The sequence below is a fragment of the Convolutriloba macropyga genome, chromosome 1 (genome assembly GCF_964194025.1).
Source record: "Convolutriloba macropyga chromosome 1, txConMacr16.3, whole genome shotgun sequence".
NCBI lineage: Eukaryota > Metazoa > Xenacoelomorpha > Acoela > Convolutidae > Convolutriloba > Convolutriloba macropyga.
In genome coordinates, this window is record NC_134468.1 from 50841521 (window position 1) to 50862319 (window position 20799).

Below are 20799 nucleotides of genomic sequence, written 5' to 3' on the forward strand. Positions count from 1 at the left end.
CATTAATAATTCTGTTTAGCAGCCTACATATCCTTTTAAGAATATCATATTTAATATCACACATTCTACACAGAATAAACAGCTTTGTTTATTAATGATATTATTCCGCCCAATGATCACAAAAAATTTTTCAGAACAAGCGCTTTATTAAAGGCGTTAGCAAGCGTAATGATATTTTTTCACATTTGTGCTCGATTAAACAAATTAGCTGAAATGTTGATTTAGCTTAGCAAACATTGCATAGAACTCATTAATTGCCCCAAATACCCCTTGAGCAAGCAATGTTTCTATTTTTTAATTTTTCTATTTTTAAAATAATGTTTCTATTTTTATTGTTTTTTCAAAATATAATGTTTCTATTTTTGATGTTTCGATCTTTTCAAATCATGTTTCTATTTTTAATGTTTTCGATTTTTTTCAAATAATGTTTTCTATTTCTAATGTTTCTATTTTTTAAAATAATGTTTCTATTTTCAATGTTTCTATTTTTTAAAATAATGTTTCCATTTTTGATGTTTCGATTTTTTCAAATCATGTTTCTATTTTTAATGTTTCGATTTTTTCAAATCATGTTTCTATTTTTAATGTTTCTGTATTTTCAAATTATTTTTTATTAAATTTGGGGATCCTTTCAACATTATCCTCCATTGATAATGGGTAGGGATGTTCTTAAACGAAATGTAAGCGAGTAGCTTACGAACCAATCACGGAACAGTACAGTATTGACTTGCTACATTTCAAAAAAAATTGAACTGCTTTTCGCATTTTTCACTAATGTTGCAGCAAAAAACACGTCAAAGAGGAAATATCACATAAAATTGAATAATATTACTATCAAGGTTGACTTTTCAGCTTCTATGATCTGCGGAAACGTGACAAATTTGTTGTCTGGAATCTTATCACTACTAATCACTATACCAAAACAATATCAACACGATCAGCAACATAAACTTTTTTCCTCAGCGCGAAGGGTTGAGTTCTCATGATATTTAGCTGAGCATTGCAATCGCTCTATTTTGTCTTCAGATGTTTAGAAACAAAAATTCCCAGCATCCTGGAATAAATGACTCCGACGCGTTAAAAATTAGTTTTCTCCAAAGTATATCGCACATTGAATTGTATCTTCAGTCTTATTGTCCATTTGCAATGTTTTTGTACGAAAAAGTCTGGCGAATCTCGAAAGACAGCGGAAAACTCTTCTTATATTGGAGGATAAAATTCTACATCCGGTAAACCTAATTTTAGCAAATGGTACTTTGGGGTCTAGGAAATAGAACCTCACGAAAAAACCACTTAATTTAAGAAGGAAATAAACCCCAAGATTTAAGTCACGAAAACAATGCAACTTTTTAAAAAAGGAATTTCAGTGGTGACAATTTGCTCGGTTGCGTTGATTTTATTTCAAGTCCCACTGCCCGCGGCGCATGGACAAACGCGCTAATTGCGCAAATCTGAAATAGTAAAGCGAGACTTTATTTCCTTGGGGCTATTTTTCCTGAGGATTTATTTCTTATCTGAAAGTAAGTGGCGGGTTATTGCCGTTGTTTTTTTCGGAATCTAGCAATTGTGGTTGAGGATTAACTCTTTTGTCAATTTTTTTCAAGCAGATGTGTACTGCTCTTCTGGTGTACGGCTTGAAACCTTTTGACTCCAATGTAGCTGAAAAAATGATAGAAAATAAATACTGATAAATGAAATACTTATCGTCCAAAATATGGTACCATGGTGTGCGCCACTAAAGATTTGATCTTCATCTTAAAAGAAGATGTAGCCTTTTAAGGACAGCAACAATCAATTAAGAAATTTTTGTCCTATTGAGAATAAGATATCAATGGTGTGATCACAACAGTCGACTGCCAACTTGTAAGGGAAACAGTCAAAACAAATGTATTGAGAAGAGTTTTGTTGAGCAGGGTGAAATCCAATTAAGATCTCATTAAACCAATTCAACTATGAACAGGCTAATTTAAACATGACTAGGAGGCAAAATCTCAAAAACAAATTTAATTTAACTCTTAAAATAATTGCCAGAAAATTTTTAAGGTTTCAACGATAGGCGTTCTAAATTTATTGGAATAGCTGAAGGTCAGCAGTGAGAAAGATACCAATACCTTTATCCGCTTGCATCGATGATCTGGCTCAAGCTATAACTCCAGGAGCAAATCCATCACCACGCAACTGCAGAAATTAAAGCGAACTATCCAATTTACATACGGTTTGCAGAAAAATAGAAACAAAGTGCTATATCCACGTAAATTTTGTTTGAATTTGTCCAAAACTTTTACCTTAAGCATAGAAGATTGTATCTGAAATATTGATTGTGTTGATAACTGGAAGAATTTTTTCAAAATGACAATTTTTTCGACGTGCTTCCATTAAATGTGGTAAAAACGTTGCAGAGGGGACTATTTATTGACGAACAGATTTGAACGACACTTAGATGGTATGTTGTTTTTTGGTATGAAGCGTGTTTGAAGAAACCAGCGAAAAAACCAATGACAAAATGGAGACTGTTGTTTCTGGGGACACAGCACTTTGATTTCAACTGAGGATCCAAGACCATAGTGCACGTTCCATTTTTTGTGACAAAATGAGACACTTAAAATGGAGGTGTAACAAAAACTGAGACATTTGCATCTTTTGTTACTCCAGCGCAGTGAGTTGTTCTTCAAAAGCCCAACGGCTGAAAGCCATTTGGAAGTGGAACAAGGATATCCATTATAGTTTGTATGGCCATCTAATCTCATATTAGCAATATTTAAAGCAAAAAAGCAAACCTTTTTAATGCTTCTAGTATCTTGATCATTACATTATTGAAGGCATTATGTTGGTATTACTATTCCACTGGCTGCCAGAATGAAGGAAAAGAGAAAAAAAAGCCCAATTTGTATACCTGGACTAAATGATCAAACGATCAAACGTTCCGCGTGCCATTGCTTGAGTGACATGATTGCCCGTCATGATCCTATTTGAGAGAAAATCATGTCAGTTTGCTGTGGATCCAAATGTCAACCATTCGTCGGCAGAAGATCCTACCACATGCAACCAACTTCAGGCTACTGTTTTTGACCTAAAGGGAATGCGGGTAGGATAGCAGCCTTGCAATAAAGTCTTATTGAAACAGCGGCCGAAACCTTAAGCCCTAAAATTTTTGTGTTTTAACTTCTTGCCATCGCCTCAAGTCTTTTGAGGGATTTTCAGAGACAGTTCGTCAGACATTCAAATGAGTTGAGGAACTGGCTGGCAACAGATATTCTTAACCGACTGGGTTATCATTGGAGTAGTGTATTCACGCAATCTCGGGTATAGCGACTCGCGGATCTGAAATTATGCTGAATTTGAAAGAGGTGACATTATAAGCACATATAAAGCTGGAGCAAGACTTTGAATTCTTATCTCACCCGAAGGTGACGATCAATGCTGAAGAGTTTTTGATATCTCGCCCAATGAGATGGAAGATCAAAATGTTATGTCTAATTAAACGGACCATAACTCTTTGTCGGTACATTTTAGGAGGCAGAATAGGAGAAATGCGTCAAAATGTGTTTCATAGAAAGCAGCGAAAGTGGTTCCATAGTTGATTTGGGCTTAGCTCAAAACCGTAACATTGATCGGTTGTGAACCAAGATTTGATTAACCTAGGTTACTTTCTACCGAAGTTGAAATCTTTATCATAGAAAGTAACAGCTGGAAATTATTTTTTGTAGCACGGATTAAATTATCATCTTTTTTCACAAGAGGTTTTTCAATCGAGTGATGCATGATCCCTCTAAGCGGAAAAATTAACGCTATCTTGGTTCTTGACGCGCAACCACTAAGCGTTAAGCATCTGAAAGTTCTGCCAGTCCTCAAACAAATTAAAAAAAGACGCAACCCAATCCGTTTAGCCAGATAAAAAATAAACATATGACTCCAGAAATTGTGTTTGAACTCAATAGGAGACTCCATAATTTGTGTTTGCACTTTTTCGAATGGTAATAGTACCAAATCATGAAAACTTTTAAATTAATCGTAAAAGGCTATTATGTATGAAGCCTGAATTTCGTTTCAACAAAAAAACTTATTTGTCTGAACGAGACTAAGATACAAATTGGCAGAATTATGGTGCAAAAGGGCTCAAAGTTCAGAAAGTTACTCACTCTTTTGTACGATATGGTAAGGTAATATTTAGTCATTTAAATTGTATGCGTCTAGAGGGAACCATTGGGACCTGGATTTTCTATATACCATACAACTACAAAGAACGGAAATATATTAATAAAGAATTAAATCTAAATTTCGAGAAAAAGGTGTCGAAGACCATAATATATTCATTCAGAGCGTTAAATATGTTCAATTGCACACTTTCAACGTCAGTTCTGTGAAAATTGACCAATCAATAACGTTAAAATGTGCAAAATAAAAAAGAACCTTAAAAACGGGGGACATTCCTGTAACTATTATGAAAGAAAAGACGCCGGAAAAGTTAAAAAGAAAGACAACGCGCAGTACAATTTGAATAATTGAATGTGACCGGAATTAACCATGATATTGTTGCAGAGCTTTTCTCCAAAAAATTTTCACTCCAAGTATTAGCGAAATATATAAGTTTTTCAAAAGAAGTCAATATATAAAAATCAAAATGAGGAGTTTTGGGTAATTATCGATATAAATCAGAAGTAAACAGACAAATTATTAAATCCAGAACACACTAATAGTTAGCGGAAGTATAGCGGAAGTAAAACTAGCCCCCTCTGGAGTTTGAGAATATTATTTCGGCAGTTTTAGGTTTTAACATCCGGTTATTTTAAAAGAAGTTTTCTAGAGTGGCATAATTGATGCATTTTTGATGAAAAAACGGTTGAATAGCGGAATATGTTAACCGAAATTTCGATGAAAGCTTTCAGCAATACTCTCATCTGTCTTTAAAACTGAAACCAATAACACTATAGTAAACAATTTTTACATATTTTTTCGCAAAATTGGCAAATTGGCAAAATTATGTCAAATGTGAAGAGAACAACTGAAATTAGCGAAAATATCACAAAACTTCAAACCTCTATAACTCCGTGCAATAAACTGAATTCAAAACAAATCTTTATAGTTCTATATTCTGCTCTGGATGGGCTTTCTAATGATACCACAGCTCTTTACGATGAATATATCGGTCGGCGAAAATTTAACTGAACGGAAAAAAGTATTTGAGTATATAGTTCCTCCCCCACCAAGGTGGCTCGGAACAACTAAATTTCAAGTGACATACAGTGAACTGCAATGCAACTTCATTTATTAATTCAAGAGACATAAGGCGAGCTCTGGTAACATGAACTAAAGCCAAATGATTTCGGCGGATTCTCCTAGTTAAATTTAGCAGAGGTTTGAACTTAATTACAAAACTTGGATCGCCTTCTGTTTTTGTGCAGACTATAGGCAGAAGTATTTGCAGTTATTTTGTCACCAAATCAGATTTGTTTGTCTGCATACCAAATGGTGTACTGTATTTGTTGCGCACTTCTTTAAAATTCTTTTGATTAAACGCACATATCATTATTCGAGAACCTTAATTTATTCAACAATTAACTTGGTTAACATGATATTCTCATCAACACAGCAGATTAGCAGTTCATTTAATCAAATATCAGCAGTCCGTTTCTTTTCTTCACAACAAGAAAAAGGCCTCTTGCTATGCTAATTTATTCTCTTGACTCTTAGACTTCCTTCTCAACAGAAACTCAGACAATTATACCGCTTTTCAGGCGGATCGAAAGTTAACCGACTAAAAACCTGTCAGTAAGTTCAAAGAGATGTTTGTGCATTTATGAATGTGACCTTAATCGAGAAAGGTTTCGTATCACAAGCCATGCAAAACTGCCACCATATAACGATGCAAAATCTAAAACATAAAAAACCAATTTTAATTTTGTAAAATGTTCCTGTTAAACGTTAAAACCGGCGGTCATATTCTGTAATAGTTTTATACAACGTTAGCGGAGCCAACTTTTTATATGCTTTACCAAGTGCTTTTAATGCGTTCTTAAAATTGCATATGCAGTGAAATTGGCTCCGTTTAACTATCTATGCTAATTTGAAGCTTTTTACGTATACGTTTTTTGCTCAGCAGTCAAAAATTTCATTTCCTTGGAAAAGAATTGCAACGCGCTGCGTTTTGTGTGCGTGTATTTTTCACTATTCAACTATATGTATTAAAACATATAGAAACGGGAGAAACGTGAAACTCTTATATGCATTTCAGGCTAAAATTTGGTGAACGTTTTGTTACACACACTAAAACCTTACCAAAGCGATTATTTAATGGAATATTTAAGCAGTTTTTTACATTGTCAACGCCGCTTTTAGAGCTCTAATTTTATATGGACGCACCTTTAAAAGCGTCCATAAAAGCTTTCATATCCTTTTTATCCATGAAAACAATGGAATAATAGCCAGACAGATTCTTAAGCTTACTGTTTGAAGATGTTATAAAGTGGTTATAAATCATAACTGATTTGGCGCTGTGCCAATTATAAGCATGATGGATATTTGTTCAAACAAATGCAACGCGAGCTCTCTTATGTCATAAACTGGTAATGACATTTATATCTAGCGTTGATTAATTCCAATTCCAACACCTCTCTTTATGGTTATAGATTGCATTCTTGTCTCAGTACTTTTTAGTTGATTGAATATGTTGTCGTTTAGGGCCATGACCGTTTGAGCGTTGATGTTGACACTTGTTATTATTTATACCGTAAACTAGTCAGGTTATTCCCTCCTTTATTTGTTCCCTAATCAACATTTTTGACGTGTTTCAGCTCCGCCTTTCAAACCTAACGCAACAGTGGAAAAATAAATTCTTACAGACCGCGATTGATTGCGCGATTTTATAGCTTTAAACATGGATTCATCCACGAAAAAAATCATCACTTTGCTTGTTCTCATCAACGTTGTCAGCAGCGAAGTTTATCGAATATCTCAAACCTCTGAAATGTTCGTTACAAATCTAGATCTCACATTTCAACCAGCTGCAGAAATTTCATTCGCTATAAGCACAAAAACGTCGGGATTAATTTTTCAACAGCCCGAGTTTTTAACATCGAAAGATTACATTCAAATTTTGATCACCGAAAGTGGACAGGTAGCCTTGCACTGGCAGTATAAAGGCGATCAGTTTTCTTTGACATCGACGATGGATAACTTAAATGACGGAGAATGGCATGTAATAAGAATGCTGTTTTCTGATGATCAAATACTGAAAGTTTCCATTGATTCCGAGGAACCCGAAGAATGGACAACTTTGTCGGACCATCCGAGTTTGTTTGCATTACGCAACAGTGGGCAGGACAGCAATGTTGGCGTAGGAGTGGACATTTCTTCTGATTTGTGCCTTGAATTTGGAAAACCCTTTGGCGAAGGAAGTTTCTGGAACGCCTCTGGAGATGTTTACATGTCCAGGTCATTTCAACAAAATTGTTCAGGTGAGACCTTTTTTAAATTAGTTAACACCAAACTATGAGAAGTTGCATTTGTGAAGCATTATGGGATTGCATAAACTACCATAATTGAAAATGGCTTTGATCTTTTTTCTCTTTAATGTATTTTATATTTTTGTATTAATTTTACCATTTTGTTTTGTTATTAGCATTTATATATGTTTCCTTGATATTTATTCCATTTTTATTCCTATTTTTAAGGCTGAAATTGGAATCCTGCATAGTTCACTAACATATTAGCAGAAACATAGGTCCCGTTTAACAACTTTGAGTCTTTCATAAAGTCAAAGTTCAAAATAAACAATATACAATACACTCATTCCACGTGTATTTATTTTTCTCTTTGCCCTCATATTCTTTGACAAAACTCAATATTCGAGCAGTTGTCGATACTTTCTTGATACTGATGCTTTCATTGAATTAACCTCCCCTCTCATTTGATGATTCAGAACGAAAAAAAGGTCTCTAACAATTTTTCCTTTCTCATTTGGTGACAAAGTATATTAATTTGCTACCTAATAGTTGGATGAGCATGAAATATAGGAGATGCCAACATATAAATCCCATTCATTTTGTCAAGTATTTACACTAAATTGTGAGTGGCAGTTAACATTTAAGCCACTCCTCGCATTGCAAATATTGAAACAACATGAGCAAGTCAATTAAGAGCTATTGACAGCCCTGCAGGTTGGAATAGTTTCTGATTTCAGCGAATACAGCCTCGATGGTTTCGTATAGATCGTTTCATCGTTTCATGGTTTTGCAAACAATCTCTAACGGACCCCAAAATATTTCCAAAGCTATTGGAATAAACTGGACGCCCATTTTAGAGCATTTTGCTGAATACTGGTTAGCACGAATTCACACCTTCCAAACTTGACACTTTTATTTTGTTTTATTTTTATCATTTTCAAATACTCTTTTCTTTGGTGCTTTTCATTGGGGAGAATGTCAATGTAGTCAAATGGGTTTTTAGCAAGAAGACGAGAAATCCCCAGTCGACAACGAATGGTTATCTTGCAAGATCTTGCAAGATTCTGGCAAAATCTTGCAAGATCTTGCAAGATAACCCTTTGTCTTGCAAGAATCTTGCAAGATAACAATTCATCTTGCAAATATGCAAATAAAGGGAACATGATCGAACAAGATCAAAATGAGACGCAAACATTGCTTCCCATCCATTTTTGTTACATTGTGATACACAATTGCAACAAAAATAGCATCAACTTTGTTTTCATCCGCTCAAACTAAAAATTGAATCAATTTAGAAAAAGAAAGTAAATTGTTTTCCATAAGAGCAAAACAAGAAATTTGAAGCACGAATTAAAGTAAATAAATGAGAGTAACCAGTATTAATACCAACGGCTGTAATAAAATACAGATATCTGGTATAAATTTTGTTTCAAATGATCTCTGAAAACTCATTCCACTATATTTTGGTTATGGTTTGCGCTAAATGAAAGATAATGCGTCTACAACAGCCAATGATAGCAGAGCTTGACCGGAACGAACTTGCAAGAATCTTGCAAGATAACCATTCTTCTTGCAAGATCTTGCAAGACAGCCATCGTCTTGCAAGATCTTGCAATATAACCATTTTCTTGCAAGATCGTGCAAGATAACCATTTTTTGCTAGAGTCTTGGAAAATCTTGCAAGATAACCATCTGGTCTTGACTAGGGATGCGAATTAAAGATGAATAATTCTTACTTTCTTTGGTCAGTTTTAAATGCTCACGATCTCCGGTACGCGTTATGATAAATTCCTCTTATAAGAGAGGGAATGGTTTCTTTTTCTGAATCTTGTGTGTGCAGTCTTTGGTTAAAAATGAAGTCTTAGTGTATCTATTTTCGTGTTCAATTATGTTTTTGCAATTTATGTTTGCTTTCCTGTTTTTTCTACTGAATCATGTCATTTTTTGCAACGCAGCTCTTAATTGAATATCTTTTATTGGCTTTAGGATATTAATAATTTATTCAAGTTTCAGGTCAGGCGGAGTAGTAAGATATTAGTTGTTTTCTTGTGGCTGAGTAATCAATTCATCTTTGTGAGTGGAAGGAAAGCAATATGTTTGGATTCCATCACTCGTAATCTATACATAAATTGATGTCATATATAGCAAAAGTATATTATTGTTTTTTCTCCTTCTTCTATTAAATGCATAGCAATAGACACAGAACCGCGCACAAACACTTTGAAGCTCTGAAAGACAACATGAAAGTAGAAGCGAAGCAGATGTGTAAGTATCTTGTAACTCTTACAAAATGGCCTCTATAAGCTAGAATTGACATTAAGTGTTGGCATAAAGCACTTTAACCACTGCTCAAAATCGCACCAAAGTTATGATCAATTATTTTTTATCACTTTTCAACCGCTCTTCTAAATATCATCCAACATCGTGCTGAGAGCTTTAATTGTATTAGAGAGTATTTAAAAAAACTGCTGTTCATTGTTGCTTGTCAATGGTATTGTTGTTCAACGTGCTCACGGAAAGACATGCATTCTTGCAATTATACAAATTGTTTCACCCAACGTTTAATTTTTAAAGAATGGCTTTAATGAAGAGTGAAATAAGATCTCTCTGAGTATTCTCTAAAGATCTCTGACAGCTCACTATGATTTTCAAAATCAAAGTTTATCGATGACTATCAAATGTTGAAAAATTTATGTAATATGCGACTTTTACAGTTCAAAAAGTTAATGATAATCGATATTATTCGTAACGCTCAGCAAAAATCGTATTCTTAGCCAACAAGATCTAAGTTGTGTCTTTCTTTTTCAGTCTGTAATTTCCTTTGATAGATAAATCGAAATCATGTCTTCGTGAAATTTTAACTCACAAGCCTGATATTCTAAATGGTCAAGATGAGAAGAAATATCACTGATCAGAACAAATTTCGTGCCTCTTCTGTTGAAATTAAACATGATATTGATAATTACAAAACCATTGCAATGCAGTTCAGATGCTTGACTGAATTTGTACTCATTTTGGGTGCAAAATAGTATGTGGATTTTATTTCCTATGAAAAAAAAACAACTGTTCTCTATTGTCTCCTGTCCTGTTTTTCACCCCTTTTCTTTTATCCCCTATTTAGTACCCCAATTTTCAAAACAAAATATCATTTAACCCCGCAATAATTTAGCCTTGCGTATTTCTACCCCGATTTTATAATTCCTATAATTCAGCATAATTAGATCTCAATCAATTCTGATTTGTCTCTATAATAGAGATTCTAATTAATAATCTCAACAATAAAATTGGTGTGAAACGGATAACTTTTTATTGCAGAATGAAATCAGCATGATAACTGCCGACTTTGAGTTTACAAAATCTTTCAAAAACGAAAAAAATATCGGTTGTAGAAGGCAATAAGTTTTATGTTATAAGAGTAAAAAAGTTTACAACTCATTTAGTAAAAAAAAATTTACCAATGAAATTGCTCGAAATATCTAATTTACGATTACCGGTTGCCTATTCTACACACGATGGGTAACTTATTCGCGTAAATAGTGACACACTCAATATGCTTCTGCTGGAAAGCCGGTCACTCGAAACATAATAGAAAGGTCAGAAATGAGAGTGAATATTTAAATTGCGTGGCAACCATAGCGTCCGCAATGTTTCTTTTAATGACGTTCTCTCGAAATAGTATGCGTCGTCGTCAAAAACCCGAATTATTACTAAATCGCAGCGTTTAATAGAGAGTTTGCAAACAGTAACAATGCAAGAATAGATGGACGTGCGTTTTTTTAATAGCCCATTTGTTTAAGGAACTTTTACAGGTCGACCGTGGAAAAGATGACCGCTAGTGCATCTTTATTTTTGCTGAGCTCTATTTAACATCAGTTCTCAAAGGTTCCGCGTTTTAGCTATCGGACGGAACTACCTAGTTATCTACTAAAATTTACTACCAAATTTACAAACTTCAAGTATCTGTTCCAGGTATCGGCTTGGCTTGTTGGTATGTTATCTTTCCAAACTACGGAAAAAAAGGTACTGCCGACTACCTGATGCCTTAGCAACTACTGCTTCCGATCATACGAACGATAAAGTCTTGCTTGATTTATCTTGCTGTTATGGATTCATGCCATGAAAAAGAGACTCAGAACTCTGTTAATTTAAACTTTAAATCCAATTTCTTTTTTTTTGAAATGGTACCTTCCTGGCGTCCTCGCGGACTTAGCCCGAAGCCTCATATTTAGAATCATTTGTCAAATTGATCTCTTGCGTTATTTTTAAGATAGGGCCCCTAATGTGGAACAACTTTTGCAATATTTAGATATAACACCTGCACAGCATTGCCGCCGGCAAAAATATCAATCTGGAATTTATTGCAGATTTGTGTGACACATGAATGAAATTTGTTTTGTTTCGCTCATTTGCATGCTCCAATATTTGGTTTCAAAACGTAACTTAGTTCCTTGCAATTCGAAAGTACCAGTTTTTCCCTCCTCTCAACTAAGAGAATTTTCAGACTTTTTTATCTAAAATCAAATGGAAACATAACAGAGGTCAGGTTTGTCAAGTGTTTGTTTTTGATCAAAAACATTGGGCTAAACAACTCTCTCGTCTTTTTTCTTCTATTTCAAACAGACAGAAGACCTCTAATACCGCACTCTTGAAGATTAGTATTGTGAGGTGCATCGATTGCAACAGTCACCAATCTGAGTAAATATGAGGAAATTCTGACTAATTTAAACGAAATCTGGTGGTTTCTAAGAGTCGGTTGTTTTCTGAAAAATTGAATAGATTTGTATTTTATTTTCCTCACATTTTCAGTGCTAGTTCTGTGCCAATTCATGAAATTGTCTTTTTGAAATGATTCGTTGGAAGAAGGCATTTCTTTTTTTGTAAGTCATTGAAATGAACATTTGATCGTTGACTTTCTTGTTCCACGATTTGTTTCGACTTCTTGAGCTTTTTTCAAAATGTTTCTTATGACAAAGCGGGTTCCTAGGCAAAGTGTTCTTGTTGTGAAAAGGGTCTTTACCTTGGATTTTTACCTACAACACGGACAAAAATTTCAGGAGCATATGTGGCAGAAGAAAAGTTCAGGATATTTTATGCCTAAAAAAGATTTGTTGTCTATCAAATTAATCTTTCCCTAAATTGGTTTTCAATTAATGCACCCGTACCTAACTCCAAGTGTGTTTCAGAATTGGGCCAGTATAAATGCAATTCCTCGTCATTACTGAATCATAGACTGATTCATGTCACTTTTTTTGACTCGTCAGACTTGCATTCAGTCTGATTTTACAATGGTCAGACTTGGGCCAGGTGTGAAACTAAAGTTTAGTACGGGGATTGAACCCACGATCTTTTGCTCCGTAGATGTTTGTCCTCTTTTCTATCAGTGCCAGCCGGACTGTCGAAATTTCCACTTTTGGGCCGTTAATATACGCTTGAAGGAAGCGAATTTCAAGCGAGAAAGCGAGCAAAATGTATTACATTGGAGACTTGCATTTAATATTGCCCAGTACCGATTTATACTTGGAGTTCTGTACGGGCATGAATTGTTTTTGCCTTTTTAGAGGTAATTGAGAATTCTGCATTCAGTAAATTTAATTTAATTTGTTCCATTGTGTTGGAAGAGAACACATATTATTTGATGCATGCTAATCAAATTTAAAAAAAATAAATTTAAAAATCAAAAAGTTCAAAAAGGGTAACGAGATCAATATAATCAAAAATTTGGAAACAATGAGTTCCCAATTATGACTGTTTTTTTAATCGGATGTTTTCTCATTGACCTTATGTTAAATAAATCCTTAAGCCGCCCACAACGTTCCCTATGATGCAGAAAAAGTAAACAAGAGAAAACAGATCAAACCACAAGACACGGGTGTCCGGGAAAGCCAATATTAAAAGATGTTCGTTTTTAAAGTTCTAGATAACGTTCAGAAGACTGACTCACCTAGTGACGTTTGAGCAGGCGGCCCACTTTTTTAAATGTTTGCTTTAATGTACTACTACTGTACATCTTTTCTCATATTATATAACTTTTCTGTCATTTCAGATGTCATCAAATCCACAGAGTACGGAATCATCAGCTACTCTCAATGTGAAAACACAATAGGATGCGGGCAGAGTGAAAGCTGCTTGTCGCTTGCAACACAGAATATTTGCAATTGTCCTGGATTACTAACAGGTATACCGCTTAGTTTGAATCGTGTTTGCTTAATAAGGCTAAGAAATGTGTAAGAATGCATTGTGTAAGAATGCTAAAAGAATAATTAATCAAAAACAACCATAAGAGAATTTTTTAGTTGTTTTCTAACGCACTTTTTTGTTATACATTTCCTTATACCTATCTCAGCTGCACATATTTCTGTGAGGAATATTTGAAAACAATTGAGGCTTTATATCAATTTGGGTTTTTTATAGATCAATTTTTTTAAATCAAAATTTACCATTAGAAAATCTTGGTTCATAAACGATCATTGTCATTGTCACCCGAAGCACCAATGCAATCACACTCGTTTCTTTCTTGGAAAAATGGTTTGAGGTAAAGCTTCCTGTTCTGGGCAAACACATTTCACCCGCCACTGAGTTACAAGTCGTGTGACAATGCATTAAATTTTGAGCTCCCCACTCATTGGGAGAGTCAAAAACTTATCAGTATAGGTTGTCCCCGCTCATGGATGACACACATCTCAAGGCCGACTCGCCTCCTAAATTCTAGAAAAAGGATTCAAAACTTTGCTCCCATTTCATATGTGTCTATAATCTCGCATCCCTTGCAAGGAGCATGATTGCAGATTCCCGAATTGCTGTAACAGAGACTGATTGAGATAATCTACTGAAGGCTACCGAAAAACCCGCCCGCTGCAATTCGAGTAGCGCATCGTTTGAGGGTCTTACGAACTGTCTCTGAAAATCCTCCAAACGGTTCGAAAGCCAGAGGAAAGATCATATCACCCCGACCATTGCATGACACCGCTTTTTCGCCCATTACATCTAGAGTCTCCGATTTACAAAAAGACATTTTCTCTCGTTCTCGTACAAATTTACACCCAGTCTATGTTTGAGAGAAACGCGGAACTCACTTGAATATAGGTGTAGTCCCAGAGCTGGAATGGGGGCTGCGGATAACCAGGCACAAGACTGCGGTAGAGAAAGAGATTGCAAACGAGCTTTTTCTCTTATGGAACTTTGTTTTCCTAACAAGTTGTCGAAGGCTGAGTTATCAAGTTCCTCCTGAATTTTTTTGAGAGGGAAATGTCGTCGCAGTTTTGCTCATTTCTTCAATTGCCTTAACAAATAAGATGTCTTCATTTGGATTATTGCTTGTTAATTTTTTTTACAGGAACAGAGGATTGAAAAACAGAATCAACGTACGCAACCTGAACTTGATCTTCTGATCGTCTTATTCGTACATCGGTTTTATTGATTGGAAGGCATGCTTGGTCCCAAGAGCTGTCTGTCAACAAAATTCTAAGAATATCTTCACAGGTTGCACGCTGAACCGAATCAAATTATCGAAAGGTTTTGTTTCATTCGTCCGAAGGAGAATTACATTGCAAACAGTAGTCCAATTGGGAACACCAAGGCAAAAACGCAAAATACCCAGAGCACATTGAGGATCGTCTACAAATGCTAAATTGTCTAGAAGTTCCTCTAATTTTTTAACGCGTTTGAGTAAACAAGAAGAAACAAAAGCATCAGATCCTATAGCAGCTCCTAAAATTATAATTCCACCTATACAGTTCCTCCAGATCAATTTGTCAACTTTCATCGTGAATTTGATTGACCATAGCTCGCACTTATCCTTCCTAAGTTCGAAACTGAATTTTTCTCCTGATTCTGAGAGAATTTCTAACGCTTTAAAGTGCGATCTTGGTTCCAGCAATAATTCCGTCATCAAGATACCAGCATTGTTGGGAGAGGTTTGGTAATTTGTTTTCCATTTTGTCAATAAGAAGCCAGATGGCCAGTGGAAACAAAAGTGGATACAGTGGATCACCTTGTTGCACTCCTGACTGACTGTCAACAGTTGAGCTATTGAAGAAAAAATCACAATGCTTCGAGTAACAAAAGGATGCAAATGACGTTATACTAGGCATCAAAACTATTGTTGAGCCGAGGAGATGACTGCGCTTCACCGAATTAAATGCGTTTCTGAATGAATTTGGAGTATGCCCCCACTTTTCGTTCTCTTCATTCTTTCGAAGGTTATTTTTGTGGCATGCACTATGCTCTCGGCACCTCCCCTGACAGCAATTCTCAACTACTTTGCACCAAACAACTCAACCGCCTCGATGTCTGCTTCTTTTGCAATGCACTTGGCAACAAGGCGCCGAATAACTTCACCCACAGAAATAGGGCTAATGCCAACTTTTTTACTCAACGCTTTTAATGTAGCACTACAAAAAACTGCAGCCACGAAGCTTCATGGACCTCCGCTTCATCGAATTGAAAAGCTTCGCAGCTATAGTCTTCAATTGGCTCAAGAATTTGGTTTTCCCTTGAATGCAGTTTTTCGAGTTCAATGAGAGTTTTTCTGTTTTCGGGTGCTATTCCCTCCGATGATAAAATCTTTGGCGCACGACCAAATTGTCCTTGAAGAAGAAGTGTTCTCGCCCGGAAGGCAAGTGCTTCCATTGTCCTGTTGCTTTTATTTTTTTGCTTGCTCCATTGAAGCGGCTTTGTACCAACGGGAAGCATACTCACCCAATCTCTATCGCTCAAATCTTTCATCATCAAGTTTTCCTGCTGCTGCCTATGTTTTTTACCCCTCTGTTGGGAGCACGCAAAAGACATTTGCTATTTGCGAAAAACTTCTTCCAGTTATCAATACACTCAGGATTTGAGATGCAGTCCTCTATGACTGACGTAATAATCCCGGACCATGAGATACGAAACGGCACGGGGATATAGCGGATCGTTGGGATATGCTTACTGCAAATAGTTTCAAAATCTGGTAATTCGAATGGATTGTCACTGGGGCCTGATGAACCACTTCCCTGTGTTGCAGATTGAAGTAACTCGTCTATGTGGGTGGATAGATCTTTCGGTATCTTTTTCAGTATTGAAAAAAGTTGTGTGAATTGTGAATAGGCCCAAAATGATTTCGAGCACATCCATTCATCGTAAATTGAACCCCACTGCAAGTACCTCACCTTGGACCTGACCAAGTCGTGCTCCGAGATGGAGACTTTATATAGACTTTATATAACATGGAGACAAATTGGGTATTCGATTTCCTGTAGTTTTTATGGAATATCAAATTAGAGAAAGAAAAGCCGGGTTGAAGCGCCATAAAGTTTTCTTGGAAGCCATATTCAAGCCACATATGCATTTAATGGGACTTTACCCGTGTCAGCGATGATACAATTTTTTTTTAATTTATACCTGGTCATATATGATTCTTAGTAACCATAGTGTAGCATATAGGATTTTTAGTAATCGTACTAGTTAATATATGATTTGTATGAATTCTTAGTAGTTTTACAAAGATCATATATGAGTTCATAAAAATCATACAAAAGTCGTACAAAATGTTTGAAAGCTTAAAAACTGTATAATTTATATATTCGACAGAAATCGAAAATAAATCCTGGAGCATTGATAGGTATAAAATGGCCTCAGAGAACATGAAAACTTTAGTCATACAGATAGATTTAAGCTTTCATTTAGCACCCAATTTTGCGCTAGACAGTGCAGTTCTGGGTCTTCTGACGGATCAATAAAAGTGGAAACATAAATTGAACGAAAAAAGATGTATGATTCTTGGTAATCATACTAGGATCCAATATGATTACTTGATAATCATACAAGGATCATATTTGATTTCTTGGGTTTCGTACCGGGATCGTACTGAGAAGTCAAGTATAGACAGTATCAAATCATATATAATCTTTGTATGTAATCAGAGTTTTAGCCTTGGGTCACACTTACAGCTGACCACGAAAATAATGAATTTCATTAAAAATCCTGTAAAACAAACGCTCAAGTCATTCTGAAGGGTGAAAACTTCCTCGAGGCAATTAAACAAAATGAAGTTCATCGGATTTTGGCTTTAATATGCATGAACAATAATATTTATGGTGTCATTTAAGGCCATACAAGTAGGCTCATAAGTTTTCGCAGGTTTGCACGTAATGTTCCGACCCTGCCTATAAACAAGTGTAGCTAAATTATCTAACAAATGAGGAAGAGATGGAAAACTTTCAAAAATTCTCACATATTGATAAAAAGTAACTGGTGTATGAATAAAAAACTGCATCCAATGGAAATCACTTAGTAAACCAAATAACGCAACACTATTGGGTAGTTGAAACCTGCCGTTATTAAGACTACGACAAAAGACAGACAAAAAATCAAATAACTAAAGCAAAAACTTACATAACAAACCCAATGTCAACTACATAATAACAAAGCCAAGATAGCATCAAGTAACACCTAAACAACTAATTAAAACAGTTTGTAGTTCACTTGAAAAAAGATGGGAACCATTTGCGATTAGATTTGGCATCATGCAGGCCAAAAATGGCAAATTTTAAAAAAATAAGTTTACGTTTTCTTGAAATCAAATAGTTTCCAATAAGGGAAAGGATTGGATAGCAATTGAAACTTTCGAATAATTTTATTTTCTTTAAAACATGAATATAAACCGGCTGAGTCCAGTCATTATCTGGCATTTGTCCTACGTCTACAAAAACAAAGCTCAAATTCAGATTTAAAAAAAAGCTCTAATAATATTTGCAAAAAAACGGTGTCGAAGCCCACAAACTAGTTGTTAAAACTTTTACCTAAACCTTAAAAAAGGAATATAATCGGCTGCGCCTTCTTTGAACAACAAAAGTGAGATACGTCATCTCTAAAAAGGAGACAGGGTAACAGGTATTAGAAAAAAGGTTTAGAAAAAATATTCTTTTTTCAAAAACATTTAGTTTCAGAAAGACAAGGAAAACATTAGCTAGCCGCCGAAATCTTAAAATAGGCTCATTTTTTCAAAAAGAAAAAATCAATGAGATCTACTATCAATCAGAATGAGTCATACGTCTACAAAAAACCAATAATGAATAGACAAAAATCAAAAATTACATTAATTTTTTGAGAACAACTGGCAACGAAGCCATTAAAACAAAAATCAATGCCTCAAAAAAGATGCGTTAATTTGTTTCATTTTTTCAACATTATCAAATTGACCTGAGACCTCTAATTAATGATATTGGGTAACAAGCAGGCAGAAACGAACAGCAAAGTGCGAATTTGATATTACCTCTATTTTTTTAATTTCTTTAATTAAAACATTTGATTTCAAGAGCATGAAAAACTTTAGCTATCATTTGAATCAGTAAAAGGATTCCCTTGTTCAACCATTAGAAGCCACTATGACCTTAATTTATCCAGAATTTTTCAAGCGACCAGAAAAGAACGAGTTGTACAAAGAAGAATAAAAAACTCAATTGAACCGCTAGAAGACGGTGTCGAGGCAGTTCAAACCATAATCTATTCAGTGAAAAACCCTTGTATTCCATTGTGCCTGTCTTCAAATGATTGTAATGTAATATTTGACCCGTCAATAATGTGACTGGACAAGAAAGTACCTCAATGATGTGAAAAAGTCCAAAGATCAACAGTTTTTATTGTTAATACTCCTAGTATCAAAGCGGAAACACCACAACTTAAAGCGTAAAACAGCAATATATATAAAATTTTGCTCGATTAGAAAGAAGATGTGACCTGACTTTGCCAACCTGAAGCTACAGGTTTACCCAAGAAAAGAATTGTGGCAGAGCTGAAAATACGGTTTATTTAAAATAAAATTTTTTTAAAATTCAAACGGCCATAAGGTTTCTAATAAAAACAATTTGAAGGGTTTCCTTTGAAACTTTCCAGGGACCCAAATGGACCTGTTTGGAGAAGCCTTGGTTTGAATTGTTCTTCTTTGTAGTTAACGTATAAAGTGCGTAAAATTCAAAATTAAATAAAAGTATTCGACTGATTGCAATCTGAGTTTTGTTTGGGACTTTAAACTACAATTAAACCAGAAATAGCTGTCCTATTGCCGTTCGTCCATTAGGAACATGTAATTGTTCCGAATACTATGGATATGGAAAATCTGACAAAAGTTCATTTATCAAAAGCAACTGAAGCATTCTGCATAATTATCGTGTTAAATTTAAAACTATCGAGTTAAGCTTATCTATCGAGTTTAGCCGAATTTTTAAAAATGGATCAAACAGTTCAAAGACGCTCTTCTGCTTTTAGAAGTGAAACCAACAACACTATCGTTACCAATTTAAACATATTTTTTAAGCAAATTGTCAAAAAAATTGTGGAAATATTCGGAAAATGTTAACAATAAGAACGAAGACAGTTCAAATGTTCACAAAGTTTTAAACCTCGAGAACTCCGTGGAAAACAAAACGAAATTCATAAAAAATCTTTTCAGTTTTTTATTCTATGCTGAACGGGCTTCCTAATGATACCGCTAACAACACTCTACGGTGAATATATCAATCGGCCAAAATTGACTGAACAAAGAACCCATTTGAAAATATAGTTCCTCCCCATTAATTTGGGTCGGAACAAAAAGATCAAACTTGGAGAAGCCGAAGAATGATTTTGAGGGAACTATTGGTCTTTTAGGTGCCAATTGCCAAACGGATTTGGATCTTTGTCATTTTGTTTGGTGTGGGGAGGATACCCGTGGCTCGTGCGAGATTGTGAGCGATGATGAGCAAGGCACAGAGTATGCACACTGTAGTTGCAACAGGGGCTTCGGGGGTGATTTCTGTCAAATTGAGGCACCTGGATGTCAGCAGGGACTTCTCGGATACTGTAAGTTGGGCCTGTCGCATACATTTTATTTTATAAAAGTTGTGAAAAACTAACTACTAGATTTCTTGTCGTAATTTGCTGTTTTCTTGCAATTGTTTCCGGGTTTTTCGTTCTATTTATGTAATAATACTTTTTTGAGAAATTGATTGTTTTCATCTCCCAGTGATCAAACAAGCATGGGGGACAAATTCAGTTTCCGTGAATTATGTTCAATAGAGCTCTAAGAAACTTGTGATCAGATACCTTGTTTTTAGTTTTGCTTGAATTATTGGAAGTATTGATTGTTTCAAGTATATTTAACAATATGGTTATAATTTTAATTTACTTGTTGCAAAAAAAATAACGGACATTTTTTTCACGGAATCAATAACAAGCAGCTTATCTACAGGAAAAATAAAACGATCACTACTGACCAGAAAAACTTTTAAAATACAACTTTTAAATTCAAACCGAACTCACCGAACAAACCTATGGCACCGAGCAAACCGAACATTCCAAGGTTTTATTACAGATGTCGTTTTCGTTCGGTTTTTTAAACTAG

General features: G+C 35.1%; 1 protein-coding gene across 2 annotated transcripts in view; it reads left to right on the forward strand.

The window, feature by feature from the left end:
* The window catches only part of LOC142340177 (uncharacterized), a 172538-nt gene that overhangs the window by 487 nt on the left and 151252 nt on the right, over positions 1-20799 (forward strand). For both annotated transcript variants that reach the window (XM_075390683.1, XM_075390687.1), the window contains exons 2-4: positions 6792-7454; positions 13486-13617; positions 20067-20258. In XM_075390683.1, the coding sequence (XP_075246798.1) occupies positions 6875-7454; positions 13486-13617; positions 20067-20258 (904 nt within the window). In that variant the 5' untranslated portion in view covers positions 6792-6874. The remainder of the gene's footprint in view (positions 1-6791; positions 7455-13485; positions 13618-20066; positions 20259-20799) is intronic.